The sequence below is a fragment of the Kwoniella bestiolae genome, chromosome 2 (assembly GCF_000512585.2).
Source record: "Kwoniella bestiolae CBS 10118 chromosome 2, complete sequence".
Lineage (NCBI taxonomy): Eukaryota > Fungi > Basidiomycota > Tremellomycetes > Tremellales > Cryptococcaceae > Kwoniella > Kwoniella bestiolae.
In genome coordinates, this window is record NC_089242.1 from 3,082,215 (window position 1) to 3,104,499 (window position 22,285).

The 22,285-nt window shown below is 46.4% G+C and overlaps 9 protein-coding genes across 9 annotated transcripts; 3 read left to right on the forward strand and 6 right to left on the reverse strand.

Annotated features, from left to right (window-relative positions):
- Positions 1 to 496: 496 nt before the first annotated feature.
- On the forward strand, positions 497 to 1,699 carry I302_104305 (uncharacterized protein; the record flags this gene model as incomplete). The annotated part of the gene is made up of 5 exons (XM_019189669.2): positions 497 to 535; positions 593 to 781; positions 894 to 1,231; positions 1,365 to 1,420; positions 1,500 to 1,699. The coding sequence occupies 5 exons, from the start codon at positions 497 to 499 to the stop codon at positions 1,697 to 1,699; spliced, it is 822 nt and encodes a 273-aa protein (XP_019049231.2).
- A 419-nt stretch (positions 1,700 to 2,118) lies between these two features.
- On the forward strand, positions 2,119 to 4,486 carry I302_104306 (uncharacterized protein; the record flags this gene model as incomplete). Its single annotated transcript, XM_019189670.1, has 7 exons — positions 2,119 to 2,304; positions 2,426 to 2,564; positions 2,702 to 2,875; positions 2,941 to 3,171; positions 3,263 to 3,636; positions 3,713 to 3,953; positions 4,107 to 4,486. The coding sequence occupies 7 exons, from the start codon at positions 2,119 to 2,121 to the stop codon at positions 4,484 to 4,486; spliced, it is 1,725 nt and encodes a 574-aa protein (XP_019049232.1).
- A 47-nt stretch (positions 4,487 to 4,533) lies between these two features.
- On the reverse strand, positions 4,534 to 5,043 carry I302_104307 (uncharacterized protein; the record flags this gene model as incomplete). The annotated part of the gene is made up of 1 exon (XM_019189671.1): positions 4,534 to 5,043. The coding sequence occupies one exon, from the start codon at positions 5,041 to 5,043 to the stop codon at positions 4,534 to 4,536; it is 510 nt and encodes a 169-aa protein (XP_019049233.1).
- A 1,669-nt stretch (positions 5,044 to 6,712) lies between these two features.
- I302_104308 (uncharacterized protein) lies at positions 6,713 to 7,132 on the reverse strand (the record flags this gene model as incomplete). Its single annotated transcript, XM_019189672.1, has 1 exon — positions 6,713 to 7,132. One exon carries the CDS (start codon positions 7,130 to 7,132, stop codon positions 6,713 to 6,715), a length of 420 nt encoding a protein of 139 aa, XP_019049234.1.
- Positions 7,133 to 11,334: 4,202 nt separating this feature from the next.
- I302_104309 (uncharacterized protein) lies at positions 11,335 to 12,144 on the reverse strand (the record flags this gene model as incomplete). The annotated part of the gene is made up of 2 exons (XM_019189674.1): positions 11,335 to 12,006; positions 12,103 to 12,144. The coding sequence occupies 2 exons, from the start codon at positions 12,142 to 12,144 to the stop codon at positions 11,335 to 11,337; spliced, it is 714 nt and encodes a 237-aa protein (XP_019049236.1).
- Positions 12,145 to 12,946: 802 nt separating this feature from the next.
- On the reverse strand, positions 12,947 to 13,732 carry I302_104310 (uncharacterized protein; the record flags this gene model as incomplete). Its single annotated transcript, XM_019189675.1, has 1 exon — positions 12,947 to 13,732. One exon carries the CDS (start codon positions 13,730 to 13,732, stop codon positions 12,947 to 12,949), a length of 786 nt encoding a protein of 261 aa, XP_019049237.1.
- Positions 13,733 to 14,257: 525 nt separating this feature from the next.
- I302_104311 (uncharacterized protein) lies at positions 14,258 to 15,415 on the reverse strand (the record flags this gene model as incomplete). Its single annotated transcript, XM_065869843.1, has 5 exons — positions 14,258 to 14,274; positions 14,338 to 14,451; positions 14,529 to 14,954; positions 15,027 to 15,076; positions 15,357 to 15,415. 5 exons carry the CDS (start codon positions 15,413 to 15,415, stop codon positions 14,258 to 14,260), a joined length of 666 nt encoding a protein of 221 aa, XP_065725915.1.
- Positions 15,416 to 15,804: 389 nt separating this feature from the next.
- Positions 15,805 to 17,398, forward strand: I302_104312 (uncharacterized protein; the record flags this gene model as incomplete). Its single annotated transcript, XM_019189677.1, has 7 exons — positions 15,805 to 16,097; positions 16,156 to 16,269; positions 16,360 to 16,478; positions 16,542 to 16,570; positions 16,636 to 16,918; positions 17,001 to 17,093; positions 17,187 to 17,398. The coding sequence occupies 7 exons, from the start codon at positions 15,805 to 15,807 to the stop codon at positions 17,396 to 17,398; spliced, it is 1,143 nt and encodes a 380-aa protein (XP_019049239.1).
- Positions 17,399 to 17,719: 321 nt separating this feature from the next.
- On the reverse strand, positions 17,720 to 22,000 carry I302_104313 (uncharacterized protein; the record flags this gene model as incomplete). Its single annotated transcript, XM_019189678.1, has 7 exons — positions 17,720 to 18,157; positions 18,278 to 18,499; positions 18,604 to 18,621; positions 18,691 to 18,755; positions 18,832 to 18,910; positions 18,977 to 19,258; positions 19,418 to 22,000. The coding sequence occupies 7 exons, from the start codon at positions 21,998 to 22,000 to the stop codon at positions 17,720 to 17,722; spliced, it is 3,687 nt and encodes a 1,228-aa protein (XP_019049240.1).
- Between the last annotated feature and the right edge of the window lie 285 nt (positions 22,001 to 22,285).

Genomic DNA, 22,285 nt, shown 5'->3' on the forward strand with positions numbered 1-22,285 from the left:
GTATGCAAGCTAAGGTGTACAGTACAATAACGAAGCAAGAAGCAAGAATGTTGATAATGGTGAATTTGCTTATTGTTCTTCTGCGAGATGGGTTTATTGTTCTCTCAATTTACCCGATTAGGAAAGTACTGGTAGATCATGTATCAACCATGAAACCCATCTCGGCAGTATATCATTAGATGGAGGGTGAGAATAAATATTGCCACCATAGAACATGAACAGTAGTCGGAGCAGACCGCTTTACTCTATCTTACTCAAAGTGATGACGTAAACGGAAGACCGAAAAATTCAATTGCAGGCCGACAGAGGATAAGATGATGATGATCACCTGTCTCCCAGATGGACGTTTGTATCATCGCAAGATATAACTCGAATCGAATTCACCAAACATCCCTCTACGGTACCTTGTGCACAGCAGACTCTGATCAACCCATCAACCCACCAACACTAGAACAGTATATAGAAGGTGTATAGAAAACATACCAGCCCGCCCATCATGATGGTCCCTCTATCTCCAGCGGTGATGTCCAACATCGTGCGTGTCCTTCCCCTAGCTTGACATGCATCATACTAAACCGTGGTGTGCGTGTAGGCCGGATACATGTCCATAGCTACCTGGATAGTAGTGTACTCACCTCAAATATGGGAGAACTACCAACTCCAATCTGGAGAAGGTTTATCCGTACCATTCATCGTACTTTGGTTATTGGGCGATATAACCAATTTGTTCGGCGGGGTTATGGCCAAACTGTTGCCTACTATGATCATACTAGCAGTATATGTGAGTGATTCTCATCTCCCTTCCCTTTTAAAATTCTCATCTATTGTACATGGTATAATGCCCTCTGACAGAAGAACCAAGAACAGTAGCTAACATATGGTTGCACCACTAGTATACAATATGCGACCTAATCCTCCTCTTCCAAGTATATTACTACCGTCGCAAACCCTCTCCAGCCGCTCGAACTCACATCGACCCAACAGACGAGTCAACACCCTTATTACCCGAACCTAAACAACCCAAACCCCTCTTACCGCCTTCCTTGGAATACCCAATAATGCTTGGATTCGTGTTATTGTCAGGGGTGGGAGCTTGGTACATCACCGATCAAGATGAGGTGAAGATCCCTGAGAACCCCAAGGTCGAGTTGGAATGGAAGTCGCAGGTTTTGGGGTGGATGTCGGCGGTACTGTATTTGGGAAGTAGGGTCCCGCAGATCGTCCATAATTAGTGAGTCGTAATTACATCTCACCTTGTAGGACTTCAAAACGCGCACTGCACGATAGCCTTAGATAGGTTTTCGGCTTTGATCTGGCGGTCATCATTCTTCGTGACTTGTACTTGACTAATTATGATCTTATAGCAAAACACGATGTGCAGGTCTATCGCTAGCGATGTTCTTCTTCGCCATTTCAGGAAGTGAGTGCTTTGCCTCGTCTACCTCGCTCTCACACATGTTTATTTGTTTCATGGGCTGACCTTGCCTTATCCTCCTCAGACATCACATACGTCCTCTCCATCTTCTTCACCTCGATGAACCCCCGATACATCTTAGCAAACCTGCCCTGGCTAGCAGGATCAGGATTGACCGTATTCCTGGATCTGTTCGTGCTTGCTCAATTCGCCGTATTCAACTGGCAAGATAAGAGGAAAGAAAGGGTGTTTGCGTCTGATGAAGATGAGGATGAGGAGGCGTAGATCATCGTCTGCGTCCATCTCCGAACGATTTTGTGGTAGTCATACATCGACCTAGGTGAGAACAAGCACCATCATACCTATCAGTATATACTTAGATATATCTTAGTAAGACAAGTAGAATAGACGGTTTCGCCTTTCTGTTTCCTTTCAGCTATTCATTAGACAGTCTGTTCGCAATGGAAGTTGCTCTGTGTCGACTGTAGAGAAATGTATGTATGAATGAAGATACTCGGTTAAACCGTCGGCTCAAGCGGCATTCACTCATCTCGGCTATAGCCATGCATCGATACTGCGCTCTCAACTTCGCGTCTGGAAACCAACATGATGAACCCGAATTCAATCATCTCCATCTCTGCTCACCACAAGTAGACAGGTAGAATATCATTCCAGTCGATGTTTTTTATATCCCCACAAGCATCATGAAGAAAGTGTCCCCCTCAGTAGCCAAGAGAAAACTCTTCAATGCCCTACCCAACTTCCTCCCTTTCATCGTCACCTTTGGTCATGTCCTCTTGTCTCCGTACACGAAAGTAGAAGAATCCTTTACGTTGCATGCTGTACATGATGTGCTGGCTTATGGGTGGGACAGGACAAGCCTTCAGTATGTGAGTGATGCCACATCATGATACACTTCGTGTGAAAGATTGTGCTCCTGCGAGCAATTCCGCGCATTCCCTTATTCCTGATGACGGATTAGTAGCTTATAATGTCACTGGGTGGGTTTAGTGGGATCACATAACCTTCCCAGGAGCTGTCCCTCGGTCATTCCTACCTCCTATCATACTGGGCATATTGAGCTATCCAGTATCTTGTGTGGGTGTAGCTGTTGGGCTGGTGAGGACGAAAATTGACGTTCAGATAGCTGGTGAGTTCAGTCTTCCTGAATACGGCAACGATGTTCAACCTTCCTCTCATGCATCGTCCACAACATATCTTCCGAATCAAGAAGGACCGATCCTCCATCTACAGAGCAAGGCTGATCTGACCTTTTGTCTTATTCAGTCAGGTTGATACTCGCTGCGATGTTCTCGCACTCGTTCAATCACCTATCGAAGACACTTCGAGCGAGATTTGGCCCCACCGTGAGAATATGGTTCACTATCTTGTCTTTGACAAGCTTCCATATACCTTACTACGCTGGTAGGACGCTACCGAACTTCATGGCTCTACCTGGTGGTGAGTGAAACTGTCCTCCCCCTTCGTTCCAAAGACAAGAATCGGCTGATCGTACCTCAACGCAGTACTTCTCAGCATATCGTTCATCCTCAGATCCGGATCCAAGTCGGCTCCACCATCAATCACGACCAAACGGCTCAGAACTGCTGTTATACTTCTTACAGCACTCGCTACGGTAGTACGACTGGAACTAGCGTTATTCCTTATCCCCACGGCAATAAGTCTGGTAATTGAGCGTAAAGCTACGTTGACCCAAGTGGTGGGCTGGGGTATGTTAGGTGGATTCGGTTCTTTAGGTGAGTCCACCCTCTCTTACATTTAATCCCTAGGTCCAAATACGCTGCTTACTACGTTTCAAATGTGCTGAGAACATGAATGTCGATGTAGCTTTATCTTCACCGATCGATTATACCCTATGGATCCCCACCATCCCTCACCCCTCATTACCAACCTTCACCTCCCCCTGGCAAGTCCTCTGGCCCGAACTATCTGCCCTGCACTACAACCTACTCCAAGGGCAATCTGCAAATTGGGGAGTGATGCCATGGCATTACTACCTCACAAATTCCTTACCCAAAATCCTCATGATCAGTTTACCCCTAGGCGGAGCGGCAGGAGTAATATGGGTTTTGAGGATGGTAGGGATCAAAGTGGGTGGGAAGGAAGGTGCGAAGATCTCCGAGGGCGTAGGTGAGATCCTCAAGGTTTTTGGAGGTGGGGTCGTGTGTTTGATAGGAGCTATGAGCCTGGTGGGACACAAGGTATGTCCAATCCCTGCTGTCCCTTTGTTCGTTGTTTGGAAAGCAATGTAGAGCTGATCACGGGACCGATTTATAGGAATGGCGATTCATCATCTACTCCGTACCCATCTTACAGCTTATATCTTCCTTCGGTGCAGCGGGATTATGGAACTTCCATTATTCCCGTCTTAGACCGCTTGTGAGACTGGGTCTGGTGGGGCTGGTGGTCTTGAATATGGTTGCGACGGGCGGATTGGCTTTTGTTAGTACGAATAATTATCCTGGTGGGGAGGTGTGGAAGGCTTTGGAGAAGTTGCCTAGGGGTCAGAACGAGACGAGTGAGTGCCATCGCCATAGTGATTTCCATGAATCAAATCTCATGTCTGATACAAGACAAGACACACCTACATCATATGTCATATGTACCCCCAACTTGTCTCATTTCCCACCACAAACCCGTGTGACAAGCGCTGACATACACAAACGTCCAGTCAAAATCCACTTCCCTTCATACCCTCTGCAAACCGGTTCAACCCTCTTCACCTTCCTGCATCAACATTTCCCCATCAACGCCACATCGCACATCGGGTCTTTCGGATATTCACCTTTCCCAGAGCAGAAAGAACCTATATGGGCATACTCGAAATCCGAGGATGAAAGTTACTCTACGCCTGAGGGGTTGTGGGATAATGGGATTGATTATGTGATTACAGAAGATTGGGATAGATTTGTAGACCTGGATGGTAGATGGGGGATCGTAGATAAGATTCAAGGGCTGGATGGAGTGGGTAGGAAAGGAAAATATGGATTGGAAGTGAGGTGGGGTAAGAAACTGGTAATGTTAGCTAGAGGTCATAAAGAGCGATCATGAATGCATCTGGTAACTACAAGCGAATATCTGAGGCGTGCTCTTCATGGTTATTCTATGTTGCCCAACCAATCTTCGATGCGAGCTTCCGTAGTCTGACTCCACTCTATTCCTGCAGGAGGATCCCGAGTCCTGTCAAACTTGGTACTCTCGGAATATTGCCCGCCACTCTTCAGTTCGAAGTATTCATCGTGATTCAATAACCTGATAGGTAGAGCAAGAGATCTGGTCCTTGCTCCATTCGTCTCAACGGACAACCTTCTTAATTCCCCAAGGTACCAATACCAGAACTCGTCCGTTGGCCCAGAATCGCGTGCTTTGGTGGCGATCCCATCCCAATGGTCGACGAGATTTTCATTGAGTTCAGAAGCCAATATACCATATTGACGTTCGTCAGATCTGTATGTTTCGTCCACTACTAGGTTGTTGTCCCTCCAAGCTGTAGCTTCGCATGACAGGACTGCTTTTCCTTGCTCGTCAATGTCAATCCCATAATGAAGAGAGACGAATCTGGTCGGAAGGTCCAAATCTCCAAAGCGAGTCAGGTTTACGGCTGACATGTTGTACTGAGAGTCATAAAAACTTTATCAGGTGTGATTGAAGTGGGGTTGCGAAATTCGCATGAACGATAATTGAGCAGCAATAGTGTTAACGTCGTGCATTCATATGGTGAAGGAGTATCTTCTATACCACAGTCTCCCTATTGGGTTCGAGTCGACATGTACAAAAACGCCGCCTTTTCCAGTCGAACAACAAAGGAACGACGTTGAGAGAAACGAAACGTCGAGAGACGAGACACCTTGCATTGTGCAGTAGGGCCCTGCGCGAGTATCTCCTTTCGTCTGACTTTGAAAAGCTATGCAGTATAACCATCGGTTGAAAACGATTCATGTGGATTTGTCCTGACTGTCCGGACTCCTCGTCTTTTGCTTATCTGTACTGATGCTGCAAAATTGGGCCTAGACATGATCCGAGACAGTGTGGGCTTTCGATGCATATCGAAATTGGATGCGCACTCGAACACGAAGCTATTTGCTCGCAACCAAGACAGGTAAAGGATCTCTTTGCAAGACAGAGCAAGCAAGTATTACCATAAGCTATCTTCTGGTCAACCATTCCCGGCTAAGATCCTTCTCTTGCCCTGAAACGATCACAGACACCTGAGTATAGCTCTTGCCGTGCTGTAAAGACTGGTACTCCCCTTGAGTCAGAATTCTAATGTAAGTCGGATCCATCCCGCATTGGCTCAGGACGTGATCAGCAGTCTGCTTCAAGTAAAATTGTAAATATGGATTATCACCATTGGGATCATTTAATCGAAAGATGTTGTCGATGTTTGCTCTTCTTTCGAGAAGGTATATGCAAAGGTGCGAAGGAGGTCTACCGTTCTCGCTTGTTCGAAGCTCGAGTTCGAAGGTTGCGTTCCGATCTGTCGCCATGGAGTAGCGGACATGCCATCAGGGCCCTGATTCCCATCGGCATTGTAGGTTGCCAGGTAATTAATACTAATGAAAGACGTAGGTAAGGTGTCAAGACCGATTCGAACGTATGACATGTCGCAAGGATGTGATTGCTAATAGGGGAAAGAGGGTGGGTGGCAACTCGTAATCCTGGAGCCAAAGAAAGAAATACCATACGTATCGATATGCAATATGCTGTGGTCGTGTCGATCGTCTGTCTTGAAAGGATCGCGCTTGAGTGCGCAAAATTGTAAGGACACAATCATCGGCTGGGCGGACGAGCGCCGTCCGTCTGGTGACGATGATGACCCTGATCCCGATGAGAGCGGGTTTCAAGGGGTATAACAGGTTGGCACACAAGACGTGCGTACTCGTGGACGAAAGACGAAACGTAGTGTAGCGGTGAATGTAACAGTAACTGTACTATCCTCAGCGTCTTATATAGCGATGAGTAATAGTACAGGAAGTGAAATATGATACATCAAAGCATACCCGTGTTACCTACACCAGAGCTCTTAATGAGTAATTAAGTAGTACAACATATGCAGGTCGACCAAAACATGCGACTCATTCTTCCAAATGATCACAGCTGTATAGAAATGTATTCAGAAGGTGATCTGATAACGGCTCGTTTGCTCTCACGCAGAGACGGCGTGATTCTGTCCTTACTGTGATTATAAGTCAACGCAATGCTCGGACGATACAGCAAGATTATGAATTTGAGTCAGGGAGATTGCGCCACATGCATTCGTCATTGACAGTCTGGGATCTACTCAAGGTTGATTGAGCGGGTCCACCTGTAGTCAGGATTATCCTCAAGGCTTTCAATCTGATCTTCATCCAAAATTCTAACATTGGGCATCGTCCCGGCTTTCTTGCAGTTGGCTGATAAAGCGGAAGAAATCAGCGGTTTGAATCGTTTTCTTTTCCAATCGTCGGTTGCGGAGTCAGACATCTTGTTGAACCAATCAAACTCCTTGACCATGGAGCTGCTGAGGGCATCGATAAATTCACCATCGCGAAGTTTCTCGGCTTTGGACTGCGTTATGTCCTCTGCATACCACGAGGAATAAGTCAAATAGGCCGGTCCTTTGGTGTGAACGACTTGAAGGGCAACAAAGCTCGGGGGAAGGTCACTGTCCCCCTCCAGGATTAAACTTGATGCGGACAACATATCGATGTACAGCATGCTGCTACACGAAGCTCGACAATGAAGTGGATGAGTCAAGGCAGGTATAAGATGTTAAATGTGTGATAGATGAGGTGTTGTGTCGAGATTGGTAGAAAAGCTATGTATCCTGATTGGTTTGACAGCAGACGTAGAGACGTGCCTTCTGAAAAGAAAACGACAAAGAAAAGATGCCATAATTCGAGACCATTCACATCTCTGAGCGTGGTCTAGACCGCAATCAAGCTGGATAGCGGAACAGACGACTGTGGGTCTCCTCAGTCGACAGTGTCATAGGTACAACAAAGGAGTGAGACAGAGGGTATCCAAGTATTTCCATACTGTTGAGAAGGGGCCCTCCTAGCAATAGCTTCACACAGATGTTGGGCCCAGCTTGCTCTCCTTGACACACGTGTAATCTGAGTTCTCGGACAGCCTCCGATACTGATCCCGGCTCAAAATTCGTACAAAAGATTTCGAGTCTCCTTGAGATTCGACAGCTTCAGTAGCGATAGTCAAAACGTCCTGTTTAGCTTACAATTCACTTCTTCGGGTGGTACTTTTGTGAGGCGCATGCTGTTGGCTATGACCGTCCTCATGTCTTGAGTGTCGAAATAACTTTAGATTTGTCCGCTCGGCTGTTTTCTTCTGCTGATTGGAACGAATCTTGGACTTGCCACGAAGCCACTGACAGATACAAAGATGCGGGATGATGGGCGAGCTGTGTGCTGATAAAACTCACCGGCAATGGTTCGATACCTGTTCGAACGTATGTGGACGCAGTTGTCATGGTGCTGCCAAAACCGGGTCAAATGAGTGAGTGAGCAACGTATGTTTGGAAATTTCTCTTGCCAACTCGTCTTGCGTGCCGAGGTTTGTTTCAGGTGAAGGCGAGAGTGAGTGAAAAGTATTGTAAAGTCATAGGCCAAATGATCTGAAGTTGCCGGAAACACTATGAAAAAACCTTGAGAGCAATGTACAGTATGTAGTAATGATAAGGACCGGACCACTCATCTCTTTGAGTCCGGCTCACAAAGTTGAAACCACTCAGCAAACTCTCTAAGCTGGTATCGTCCGGTAACCTTTCATCAGCCATGGCTTTCCTTTGTTCAGCATCTCCCTATTCGGGAGATCATTCCTTTCGGTGACTTCTCAAGACGTACGTACTTAGTAGCACTGTACAATTCGAACTAGTGCGTCTTCTTACACGCCCTCATACATTGCTGAACTCCCAGCATGACAAGGCTCACTACCATACTAGCTTTTCGACCTGGTCACGTTCAGCGCCCTCATAGGTTAATCAAGAGACAGGCGATGCACTTCAATTTGGTGCATCACGGTTTTCGTACCGAAAAAAACAATATCGATCAGGAGAGTCACGGGAATGACTAGGCGATATGATATGAAATGAACATCATCAATACTATTACTGAGAATATGTTGAATTCAGAAGAGTACAGTCCGGAAGGACGATCTCATCAACTCAGAGACAAATATCGAGCCTCTCTGAATATGTAAATACTACGTCAAACTAGGGAATGCTTTTACTGGAGATATTAAAGTATTCTACTCCGTCATTGAATGGTCGACATTCGTCAGGCTTGACAACTCTGATGCTCGTCACGCTCCCTTGCTTGTCATTGATCCCCTTAGCGATCTTCATGAGCTCTTCAGGGATAGCCCCACGAGCGTTCTCCCACTGTATCGTACGATCTGAAGCCATGGTCTTCAGACCACTTTTTATAGAGAGGTCCAGAATTCTGACTCTTTTTCTACATGCCGACCAGAACGTTTCCTCGATGTCACTTTTGTTTCCAGATGGAGCATTTTGAGTGTGACGTTTGACCCAAGCGGAAACACACGTGTGCAGGTTGCCGTTTGAATCGAAGTCCCACTCTATCGTGATGAGATCATCTAGCATATCGCTGATCCCAGTTTGAACATCGTGAGTTGACATGATCAATGATGTCCTAGGGTGATAAGGAGCAATTCCAGAGTGTGAAGCTGATAAAGTCGTTTAACACTAGGGTTCAATGAATCTACTTCTTGATTCATAAGACCGCCTCAACAGAGCGCATTGTCGAGGATTATATATGTATTTTGCATTCCCCTTCGAGCCATTCATAGTGCAGTCGAGCTCGGATCATACAGCACGCAATTTTAGCCGAACTGTCAAACGCTTGATTCGATCAAAGTTCAGCAGCAACTAGTCAGCGCTCTCGGAAGCAGTACAAAGGTCATCTCATTGAGGGGCAATGCGGGGAGTTTCGAAATGTATTGTGTCAGATACATGATCCGAGTGGCACAGTCAGCCAAAGCGCTGATTTAATGTCGCGGCTTCGAGATAGCGAAAGCGACATTAGGCATGGACCGGACCTTGTGATTGTGCTGTACCAGCGAAGATAAGCAGCTGTCTGCAGAGGGCCTGTTTGTCCGGTCACATCGGGTCAGTATATCCTTTGCAAAAACAGCATGATTGGAGGCCAATGACTTCAGAACCTTTCGTTGTAGAAAAGAAGGTTCCTCTCGGGGAGGGAAGTGCACTGTCCAGGCTTTGAAAGGATAGAACATCAGTGCATCATTGGGGGTTGAGGAGGTGAAGGCCTCAGCCAGTAGATCCCTCACTAGAATCAGACTAAGAAATACACAGCAGCCGAAGTGGTGAAGGTAGCATCTCAAGACTGAGCGAGCTCAAACCTTGAGCTCACAGCACACATGATAGGAACCAAATCTCATGATGACACAGGCGATCTGAAAGGATGCTTCATTCCTTTGTGATGGTGAGAATGTTCAATATGACACACGTCTACTTGCAGAGGTCGCTCCTTATTAAGAAATCACAGCTAGCGATTGGAATACTGGTGCAATGTTAAAGTTCGGTACGCTCTCACACTACCGTCTGAAGTCATCGCGTTTACGCTCTGCTGAGATTTCGAGCAACCTCAAGCATGCCGATTTGAATCGATCAGGTACGTGAGACATGTAGAGGCCTTAATAGTACTTCCTTTGGCCACATATAATCCTCTACCCAAGCAGAACACGGATATCTCCCACTCAGTCATCACTCAATGAAAATCTCTATGTCGAAAAAATTCTTCAGATCCAAGCGTTCGCAAGTCATTCCTCATGGTCTGATCGATGAGTCTGATCGGAATCTTGGTGGCATTTGACGCTTCAACATCTTTCGCACTGAGCCAGACCTCCTGCCTGAATCGCTTGTCTAAAAAAGCTTTGTCTTCCTCCATTACCTCTCCGTGATAAAAGTGGACTGAAATCGTTTCTTCATCATAACTTTCCAGCCCGTCTCGAGCTCTTCCATTCTTTGATGCCAAATCAAATATCTGAAGATGTCTTCCATCGAGAAACCGCAGGATGACTCTCCCGGAAACTCCGTGGTATGTCCCGCTATAGTGATGAAGGGTTTGATTAAGCCTTTGTCTGACGCAATTTCTCTTTCAGACAACTCGGTCTGAAAGCCTATAAAAGTGGTGGGCGCGTCTCTGATTCCCACAGAAACGTGGTCATCAGACCACGAAGGCATCTATGGTGGTTGGATACAGAGCTTAATGATTTCAATTCGATACGTGAGGAAATTTGGGTAAGGTAGAATGGTGGAAGAGAAACCATAATTCGCTGACCGCAGAACAAACGGAAAATCTAGTCATCACTTATTGTGGCTTGTCGACACGCACTACTCACCTCTATCCATTGTGAGTCCTCCCCTTTGGATCAAACAGGATTTGATGCAGTGATCTCAGAGTAACGATTCTGCAGAGGGTCTGCCTCATCGTCACAAATGGAGTTACGGCGTGAGCAATCTCGTTTCTTCTCTTCTCTTTAGGCGTAGTACAGATGGTGATGTTTCTTCAACCTATGCTAGTTATCCTTCAATCCGGATCTGCTGAGAACCCAGGAACATTTCTTGTAGCATCGCTTTCACATCAGGATACTAAGGCGCTCCGATGATTGCACCTACATGCTACATCAGTCCTTGCTCGACCGAAGGGGCACAGGCCTTATGACGCCCGGAATGAGGCAGCTGTGGAAAATTCATAAACAAAGCTTCTGCATTAAGAGGGAGTTAATTGTAATCATGATAATTGTCCATTCTGTGTATATACATAACACGTAGCGATGAATATAATTGAGCACGGCACACCAAGAACATAATTATTAACGGGATCGCCTAGATTCACCGCGAGATGTCTAGGTCAGTGGCACTTTCATAAAAAGGTTTTCTCTCTTGTCCTCCAGTTGGAATATCCATGAATATCTCTCAATGTCGCAGCCTCAATCTTGGAAAGCACCCTAATCTGAAGTTCACTCCCAGCAATATACTCTTTCTCGAGATCTCGAGCTATATCTGTCAAAGCCACATTCACGCAAACTGAGGGGCCTCGCAGCTCGTGTGCGTTTCGTGAGAGCACCGAGAATTCACGCACCCGGGTCTTGAGGGCCTCTTCCAGGTCTTCAATCCTTTTAGTACTAGTCCAATGGGTGGATCTCACGTGTTTAGCTAGTCCGTACGTATCGACATATTCCGTGGGGTATCTCCTGGTATATCCTTCGATGGCGATATACTCTCTCTGGTCTGTTCGTCCATTGATGGTGTACCTCGTATCATGTTCGATAACAACCATCGTCTCGGGGAGAGTGCCAAATCGCCAATCCTGATCCAAGCCCACTTTGACGTTTGTATGCTTGGGGATTACGATCGGATCATAAAGCCTTTTCTCTGGGATTGAGGGATCGTCAGACCAGTAATCCCTTTCGGTAATCTCGAGGGGTGCTCCATTAGCATCTCTAGCTTCCAGTGCGTCCTCGCCGTCGTTGAAGTTATAGCCTACTGGAACGAGTGATCGGTCTGTAACACTGTGGGAGTGGCTCGGTCTGGCCTATTGCGGAGTAATTATTGGTCATCTTTGAGAAATATGTGGGATTGTAAGGTCCCTTATGAGTTGAAAATCACTGTGTCTATGTGTCCTACTGACAAGGGGAGCTTGACGATGTTGGTCGAGAACGTAGGATCGCATTCGAGGAAAGCTGTTACATATATTTGCTTGGCAAAGACGTCACTGCACTTCGAGACGACCGAACAATAGTGTGATGAGATGCCGTCACTGATAATAGTGAGCAAGGAGCGAGGAAGCAACGAACGCCTTGCCAACAAAAGATCTCATCGCAGTCATCAGAGCAGGAAGCAATGAGCCACACGAATGACGAGCTGAACCGGCGGTTCCTTTCCTTTGGCTTATTCAAAGGATCGAAGAAGCTTATTCAAAGGATCGAAGAAGCTTATTCAAAGGATCGAAGAAGAAGCATTGATGAACTTGCGTGTGCATACTCGGCAATGCCGTTGATGAGTAGTGCCCAGATGACAGAAGGTCTTGGAGTGAAAAGCTGTGAAAGAGTAAGCTGGTAGTTCATGTGCCAATGGAGGATGTCAGTTGCGAGACCTGCCGATGAAATTGAGGCGTACGCATCACAATGAGGCGAGTAACCCAGACAGGAGCAGTATGTAATCAAATCAGTCCCGTCCTGCTGTTCACAAGCAGAAGGGAACAGAAGGGCAGATAGCTACCACCAAGCTTTGTGGTGGCAGAATTCCTGCATAGGTGTTATATGTAAAGCATGTAATTCAACGGCATCACAATGTAGAAAAGCATGAATCCAGAAAAACTGAATTCGAATCATTTATTTCATCGAATGTCAATCTCTCATGTTACGACACTTGATGCATACGGATGGCAAAATAACATATGACCATCACATCAGTTCGGGTAGCGAGGGACCATTGAGCCCGTATGCACTACAAGTACGCATTACAGTACACTATCAAAATCCAGTGGTTGGAGCTGCATTCCTTTTCTTCTTCACTTCGTGTTGCAGCTGAGGTCGAAACGTACCAGATCCATCATGAGAGTGCAAACCAGCCTGTGCTGAAGAGCTGGCCGGCGTTCCCGTCTTCTTGTCAGCACTCATGAAAGCCGAGAACTCATGATACCCCATCTCCCCCAATTTCCTTACTTCACTAGCATTCACAATCCTCACAGGATAATCAAAGTCCAACTCCCCCTCAGGCATCTTATCCGTCCTGGCAATTCTCCACAACAACTTCCTCCACCTCTCCGTCCTCTGCTCATAAGTCAATGAAGTAAATTTAGAGTCCCTCTGTGCCCTGGTTTCATTCAGTGTGGTGCGTAGTGTTTTCTCCAGATGAACGATCTTATGAGAATAGCACGTTTCCAACATGAATTCATTGGGACCCTTCTCGCGTGATTGGTGTTGATCATATAGATCGTCTCGCTTGACGTGGCCTCTTACTTTCAACTCCCTATCTGCGTATACGTTTCCATCCTCGTCGGAGGAGATGTTGGTAGGGTCGATGGAGACTGTTATGATAGTGTCGGAGTCGATATCGTCCAGGCCAATCTTGGTTCTTCTGTTGTTTGTTTTTTTGGTGGGAGTGGCTTTGGGGCGCTTGCGGTTGGAATTGGAAGGAGTCGAAGTGGGGTTGGAATTGGAGTTGCGATTGGCATTGGAAGTGGAAGTGGAAGTGGAATTGATATTTGAAGCGGAAGTGGATGGGTCGCTCCGGTAATTAGGAATCGAGTATTTCATGATGTCTCTCAGCAAATCTCAGGTCAATTTGAACGGAAAGAAGAAAAAGAAAAAAAAGCTGTGAGAAATTAGGGAGGTAAGTGAAAGGTTAAGAGATCAAGACGTTCTAGTACATAAGAACATACGAATCGCCGATCACATCTCATGATCACGGAGCTGGACGACACGATTTCGGCAGCTGGGTCAATCACAGGAGGGGGCATGACGGGTAATGCTTCTTTGTTTGATCTGTCGTCACTGTAATCATCTTACACATACTTCGCCAGGAGACCTTTCATTCAGTAGTCAGACCGACCGGATGATATATCGCGTAAGAAGTCTTAGCTGATGATGAGCGTTGGGTGAATTACCATTGCCATAATTGTGAGAACTGAATAACGCGGTATGATGACTGTGAGTGCAGAAGTACTCGCGAGCGCTGGTCAACAGTGTGAATCAATGGATCTGCTATGCTATGTCATACGTCATATGCATATCCAAATAAACGAAGCCATCCGACTGAAGCAAACAGACATGTCGAATAGCTTAGAGTTTTTGCATAGCTAGGTGAAGGAAAAGACATATCAGCAAAGCGTAATGTAAACTGATCAGGGGCCACGACTCACCAGCAACATCGGAGGATTGGACGTGGTCCTCAATTTCGGCGATCTCTTCTTGGAGCTCGTCGAGGGAGATCTTGGCATCTTCAATGACAAGGGTGATTTGGAGCATTCGAATACCTAGTAGAACATACAAATGTCAGTTAAAGCCTAAATTGTGTCATACGGCGCGAGGCGCAAGGTGTACATTTACTCACCGTAACCGACGGGTACGAGTTTAGAAGCACCCCAAACGAGACCGTCCTTCTCGATAGCTCTCACTTCCTGCTCCAAAGCGGCCATGTCGGTCTCATCATCCCAAGGCTTAACTTGAAGGGTGACAACGGATTTGGCGACCTCGAGGGTTTTACCAGCAGCGAGCTTCTCAGCGGTCTTAGCGGCCTTGGCTTCGTTGTACTTGGCAACTCGTTCAGCCTTGATTCGCTCAGCCTCGGCATCATCCTCCTCATCATCTGATCCGAAAAGATCAACGTCCTCGTCATCTTCCTCCTCGGCGGCGGCGGGAGCAGCGGAAGAAGAGGCGGAGAGAGGGTTGGTACCCTTGGGCAAGGAGTCGAATTCGGATTCGTAAGATTTGATGTGGTTGTACCATCTCAAGGTGTGAGGGAAGGTGGCTTCGGGGGCTGTGATAATACAGGGGTATCAGCTTTGGACAACGGTATGCGACCACCACGAGTGCGGTTAAGCTGACTCACCAGAACCGAGACCCTTGAAGACCTCAACATCAGCAGAGGTAGGTTGGAAACTGTCATAAATACAATCAACGTTAGCTTGAACTATCCTCTTGTTGTGTTTCCACCAGTTGATAATTTTGGAAGAGGATAAAGCGTAACAAAAGAATCAGTGAGTTTGGAAATATTTTATCTTCAATGCATTGAGTCGCGGGGTCTTAAGCCGCTGCGCTCGGAAACACGGACCAAAACGGTATATCATCATGATGAGGGGTTGGCAAGGATAGGAAGGATAGAAGAGTTGGACGAAGGATAGATAGGCTATTGCTGGTTGAAAGATGGCATACCACTCACCCATCAATGTATGATTTTCCAGCGAGGAGTTGCTCGAGTTGCTTGAGATCGGTAGACATTTTGATTGTTTTGTTTTTTTATTGTTTCTGCTGAAGGAGAGGGAAAGAGAAGGAGATGGAAAGATAGTTGAATGACCTGTAAACGTGTTGCGTTGCTGCAAACTCAACAGTCCTCCAACTTTTCTCTCCACTGTTGAAAATGCTACTAACATAAAATGCTATTCCCGCAATTACCGCGGGTGGCAAATCATTTTAGAGTGTACGAGTGATGGAGAGAGGCTCAATCTCCGAGCGAGTTACAGTGGGGCACCAGGTATCCAGTTGCACGATTCGAAGATTAGAGAGAGCAGTGTTAGTATGCAGCATGCGGCATTCGAACAATACTGATTAGAGAAAGTTGCATCCCCTCTTCATCTTGGTGAGACCGTCATCATCTCTCTCGTACAAACATGGCATCTCTCTTGACACCCTTACTTTGGTCATTCCTCCCTTCCCAAATCACTCACCAGATCTTACCGTACCTCTCATCATCCCTACCTGGTATTTTCCCCTCAGCTCAAAGGGGCTCACCAACCTATCTGAGGAATTACAGACTCGCATTTACAGGAGTAATATGCACCTATCTCGCATATACCTTCTACAAGGGAGAGGGCGGTCAGGATTTCAAGGAGGATTATTATGCTCTACTGGATGTGAATAAGGGTGTAGATGAAGATGGGCTCAAGAGAGCTTATAGGAACTTGTGAGCTACTCCATACCCAGACGTGATGTTATTAGCTAACACTGGTACACCGAGGTAGATCGAGGCTGTACCATCCTGATAGAGCTGGATCGGGCAAGGATGATATCTTCATCCTTATCAGGAGGGCTTATGAGACGCTTCAGGATCCGGTAAAGAGGTACGCTTATGATAGGTGGGTCAACGGTATCTTTGTTTGCAACATTTCTGCTGGGTATCTACCAAGCTACGTAGCAAGGGTCTAGCTGACTTAATTGGGATATAGGTTCGGTCCCCAAATCATCGACTGGAAGTCAGCTTCAGTGAGAGAATACATAATAACAGGATTGAACCACTCCATCGGATTCTATGTAGTCTCTGGCGGATTCATGCTATTACTCTCATGTGAGCTGGCTCATTAACCCGCTTCTTCGGGTGTGACGTATTAGCTAACACGACCATGAGCAGTGTTGGGCAAAGCCAGAGAAGGATCATATGTAAGTCTCTCAATGACCAAACTCGTATAGTAGCAAAATTTACATCGTTATCGTATATCGTACAGTGGCGTCACACCCTATTCATATTCCTCCTACTCTCAGAACTCACCTTGATACTCTCTCCCACCTCCTCCCAACCCTTCCTGGCACGACTCCCTCGACTACTCCATTATGCATTCCCAATACTCGATGCGCCTCAATTCATTCAAATCACATTCCTCCATCGCTTATTCACCACGATATCCATAGCGATCAACCAACTTACGAGCGTGTGGTGTCCCTCCCCTCCACCCAGGGAAGCAGAGTTGGAAAAGGTTCTGGGGATGTTAAGGCAGCTTGAAATGGAATGTAAGCTTAATGAGCTCAAATTCATCCCCGTCACCTTTTCGGTACCATAAGGCCGACAGCTGATGTTACGAACGCTGTGTAGCCGTCACTTCCTTCCAGGGCGAGGTCGTTCCATTAATGTCGGCTGGAGATCCGAAGATCGTCGAGGGGCTAATTCAAGGAACAATGGAAGATAGTAAGTATCATCCCTACAGCCTATTCGTGCTTCATTTCTTTCCCGATGGATATGAAATAGTCGTACCCAGCGCTGACTTCTAATACGCAATAGTCCTAGTCGAGCGTAGTATCTCGTCTCATCCCCAAATACGACAAGCGTACCAGGCAGCTCTCCTCAAGCCGATTCCGAGAGTTTTACGTACACAACCACAACGAGGCTTCGGATATCCAGATCCAGCGAGACAATTGGAAATAGCTAGGAATATACCATTACCCCCTTCGCCACCTCCTTCGCCGAGATTGAATGCTTCGTGGCGGACATAATGATGGATCTGGTCCTGCTATTTTAGCAGGGATGAAAAGAATTCTGGACAAATTCATTCGGTTTGTACATTATCTGCATGTAATGTTGTAGCATGGTACTATAGTATATAACAATAACAATATATTCAAGTAAACTCGTCGCGTCATTAAAGAATTTCAAAATACTTCTTACTCTTATATTTCTTTTATTTTTCGTTCAATTCACACTAAATTATACTTACTTACAACCCCTCCCGCAGTCAAGACTTCCTTCACCTTCACCTCATCAAGATCAATCCCAGAACTACCTTCCAGTTACTCTCCCACCAAAAAATACCAAACCTACTTCCCCATTGAGCAATCGCACAACCTCTCAAACCCACCCTGCACCTTTAGGTAATTCAACGTAAACGCACAACACCGCTTAACAGCCTTGAACCCCAATCCCACTTCGACCCTCTCACGAGCAACCTCAACCCCATGGAAAGTCACAATCACTTCTTCTTCTCCCTCGCCCTCTTTCCCTTGCGCAGAAACAGGAGGTGGTAATGGGGTGATATGATTCCTCTCAATTAGGAGATTGGTTATTCCACATCCTTTGGATTGTAAGAACTGCAATAACTCGACTTTCGGATCACTTTCCCAGGATCTGGGTGGACAGCCATACTTCTCGAGGAAGGGTGATACCCTGTCTTCAAATAATTTTCGAACGGGGTTTAAATCGAATGACGAGTCGTGTAGGATCGCTCCGAATAGCGCTTCGAGGGGTTCGGACGTAACCTGTCATGCGCATCACGGTTATAATCAGCTCAACCCAGCCCTCATACGACAGAGTAGTCCACATAACTTGAAAGTTGCGCAGGTCCCTGATAGTGAAGGGAGAGGATGAAAACAACCTACAAGCGAAGTAGAAACCTCCGCCCAATATTCCAGGCCTAATCCCACTTCAACATTGGGACCCTCGCTACCTCCTTCAGACGTTCTGGATCGAAGGGCATCATTCTTGGCTTTAGCGGCTTTTAGCGCTTTGCGAATTTTGGTAATTCGCACCTGGGTCTCGTTGGTTCCGTTGCGCAGGAGATCAAGGAGGCCGAGTTCGGCGGATAGGGCTGATCGAGCGCCCTGTCGCGTGAAAGAGGTGAGTCAGCTTTTGCATGGCTGAGTGAAGGTCAAGATGTCATGTCAATCGTGAGAGTTTGTGTAAAGCTGATCTTGCTATCACTTACCTCAGTGCATCTGGAAGCCTACGACAAGTACAAATCAATCAGCTGTTGAACCCTTTTGAGTTTCGGTCAGCTAACACCCCAACTCACCTTCATAAGATGTAAAGCAGAAGGGCCCTCTTCAGGGTACTTATCGAACAAGTACTCTACAACGACTGGTTCAACCATAAACCAGCATCAGCTTCTTTCCCTCATTGTACAGGTTATCAAGCTGAATGAAGAGAAACGTACGATAATCTAAAATGGCATTCCCCAATAATCGGTATCGATCGAATGTATCTTTACGGCCAGGAGCGTTCATATCGAGACTCTGTTATCGTATCGCAACAGATCGTCAGCTAACAAGTACCATCAGGATGTAGGTCGACCAGCTCACCAGAATGGTGTTCATCATGCTTTCATCCTTAAACTCGTAGCCTAATATTATGTTTTTCTTCGCTTTAAAAACCTTGAGGTAGTTTGCTTCTTCTGTCTTCGCACCGGGTTTAACAGTCGTAGTGGTGGAAGACGGAGGGGGAACTAGATATTTCAGGTCTGACCATGTATTTAATCCTTTGATGGGGATGCCCAGTGCCTGAGAGACGGCGAGAACATCGTCAAGGTCCCTGGAGGTGAGGTACGATGCGCCTATAACAGCTTCGAGAACATCTGCGAGGACCTGTTAGAGAAATGGCAAGTGGTTTGTCAGCTCGATGGTCCTGCCTTTATCTCACAATGCAAAGAAAGTCACGTCCATCCATTCTGAAATCAATCACATTTCCCGGACCCAATTTACCTCTACCAGGTCATAATCCTAGTGAAACTTCATCGCACTCACCTTATCTCCCACCTCATTCACACCCAACACATCCTCACTCCTGAGCCCCCTCAGTTTGGCATTAAACGACATCTGACTTTTACCCTTATCGGCCTCACCCATAAGTTCCGCCCAGTTCAAAATCCAATCTCTAGGCAACCATTCCTTCGCTCTGAACCTCTTCGTCCTTATATACCTGTGTAGCCCTACACCAAGGGCATTGTGAGCTAACGACCTATTTGATGTAATCACGTGTCGGTCCAGGTTGATATTCTTTAGTGTGCTCTTGGACTCGAACAGATGTTGATGAATCGTAACTACGAATTTCAACAGGGTATCACCTAGAAACTCTAGTCTCTCGTAATTTTTTGATAAGCCTGCATTCGAGTTGGGAGAGGTCAAAGCTTGCACCATCAATTTCGGATCAACTGCACCTCCAAGGATCTTCGTATTTAGGTGATTCGCAATAAGGATAGAATCCAGTTCGTCCATCAGGCAAGGCAATACCGTACCTGTCCGATAGATGCTCGAGGGTATACAATGTAATTTGGTCAATTCCGGTATCACGTAGTTGATCTCGGACTTGAGAGGGTATGTGAGGGAGTTGATGATTCCTCCTGATTTGTATGGCGTGGTAGATTCTACTTCCAGGATGGGTTGTTTCGTATATCCCAGACGAGCGATCAGAGGGAGACTTTCCAAGATGGTCTTGCCGGGGATAAGAGGATGAGGTGAAGATGGGTTGAGGTCGAATCGTACTTTGTTGATATAGGAACGTTTGGAGAATTCCGAAGGGGAGGTGATCATCCTATCGTGGCATTGTGTCTTGAGTATGTCGAGATCATCCATGTAGATCGAAGTGTTGATTGGACCATCAACGATTCTGGTAATTTCATCCCATGATATATCTTTTTCTGATAATTTCCTCTTTCCACCCTTCTTCCTCTTTTTGTGTTTCTCCGATGACAATCCATAGTTGAAGTCAGCCTTGAGAGGAACCAATAACCACTTCACATCCTCCAAACCCCCCTTGAAAGGCTTCTGCAACTCCGCTCTCAACAACCTCTCGGTAAATCCCAGAGCCTTATCAAAATTCTCCCCACTCCATTTCCTAAGTCTCCCATAATCTACCATTCTAAATTTGCTTCTGAGGGTATCAGGCAGCTGTTGATCCCCCACCGTCAGATTCAAGTCGATCGTCCCATGTTCATTGCCGAAAATATCCAACGGTCTAGAAGTGATCAAACACATCTTCCTGCAAATTTCATCGATCCTGTAATTCTTCTGATGCGGTGATGACACTACAAGTTCCAATGTCGTGGCGTAGAGTGAGTCCGGGTGAAGAGGGGGTGATTCAGCCCAAAAGGGAGGAGAGACGTATGATTCGTACTTCCCCAATCCAAACTGTCCTGTGGGTATTAAGCTCGATTCAGAGGCTGAGGGAGGTAATCTCTCCTTTATCAATCGCTTCTGTTCATCCCATCGTAGTGTACTTCGGGATTTGATAGATAGTCTTATTTCCCTAATGGATCTATTCTCTTCGTCTCGCTGGTGCACATCTGCATTCATCTCTCCGGTACTGAGATGTTGGTCGGGAGTGCTGATACCGGGATCAGTGTTGATACTAACGCTCGTACAAGTCGTACTTTCCGTACTAATTTCCGAATTTGAGCTTGAGCTTGAGATTATCGCCTTGAGATCATCGTCCAACCTCCCCACCTCGTACAAGTACCTGATAGCTTCGAAGGAAGCACTCTGCTTTGCTAATTTCTTATTCGGCCATCCTCCCTCCCTGGTCTGCGCAGAATGGACAATTCCCACACCAGGTAGTTCAATAGAACATGCTCTCAGGGAAGCTTGGTGCGTGGGTATCTCCTGTGTCGGTAACGCTCTTCCCTCTAATTTGGCAGTGTCCAATTTCCTCTGAAGGGTATTAGAAACGATCGGTTTGGAGAGGGAGGGTGAAGGCGAGGGGATATCGTGATGAGTGGTTTTGAGATTGTCGTATCCTACAGCGTGACCCCACCATAAGAGGTAGGTTCCGGCATTGTTGAGGGTGAGAGTCGTACCGTTGCGGGTGGTAAATGTGGTATTGGGTGTTGAGGACATTGGGTTGGTAGACTGGTTGATGAGGGTGGTAGAGGTCATGGGGATGGAAGTGGTAGTTGAAGTAGGATTGGGAGTATCATGCGAGAGTCTAGCAAGGGGAATGGTGGAATCAGGATGTTTGTTCTTCCTTCTCTTGGAAGTCGGAGCGGTGATGTCTTCTTGAGCTGACGGTGTCTTCCTCTTTTTCGTTGGCGACTTCACTACTGCTGTACCAGTGAGAAGTTCTTCCAATCCCTCCTTTCTCTTCTTGTCCTTCTTCTTCGTTGGTATCTGATCTTCTCGCACCACTTCAGCTGACGTTATACCCTCTTCCCCTTCCAAGGGTGTACCAGTCACTTTCCTGTTCTTCTTCAACTTCTTCAACGATCTGGGAGTTAAAGAGTTTTCGTCGATGTGAGGTGGTATATCCCTTTTAATCCTTTTCTTCTTCTCCTTCGTGGTCTTCTCCTTCTCCGTCCCTCCATTCCCTTTCATCTTTTCCTCCTCCCCGTTCATTCTCTTTTCCTCTGCTGTTGTTTTCTTCTGGTTGATTCGAAATTACAATGAAGAGTGGAGGTGTACGCTATGATCCTCTATCCATAAAAGACCCTCCTTTGGGATTTGGGATCTAGTGTCATCTGATCCGAGGTTTTATAAGCTATTGCCTCTTCCGTATATATCTCGTGTGTATGCGTGTGTGTGTGTTCAAAGGAGGGTATCATCTAGGTTATCCATCGTCAAGGGATACGCAAGCGACATCAACAGATTGACGAGGGAGGAAAGAAAGATGACACAGGGCGT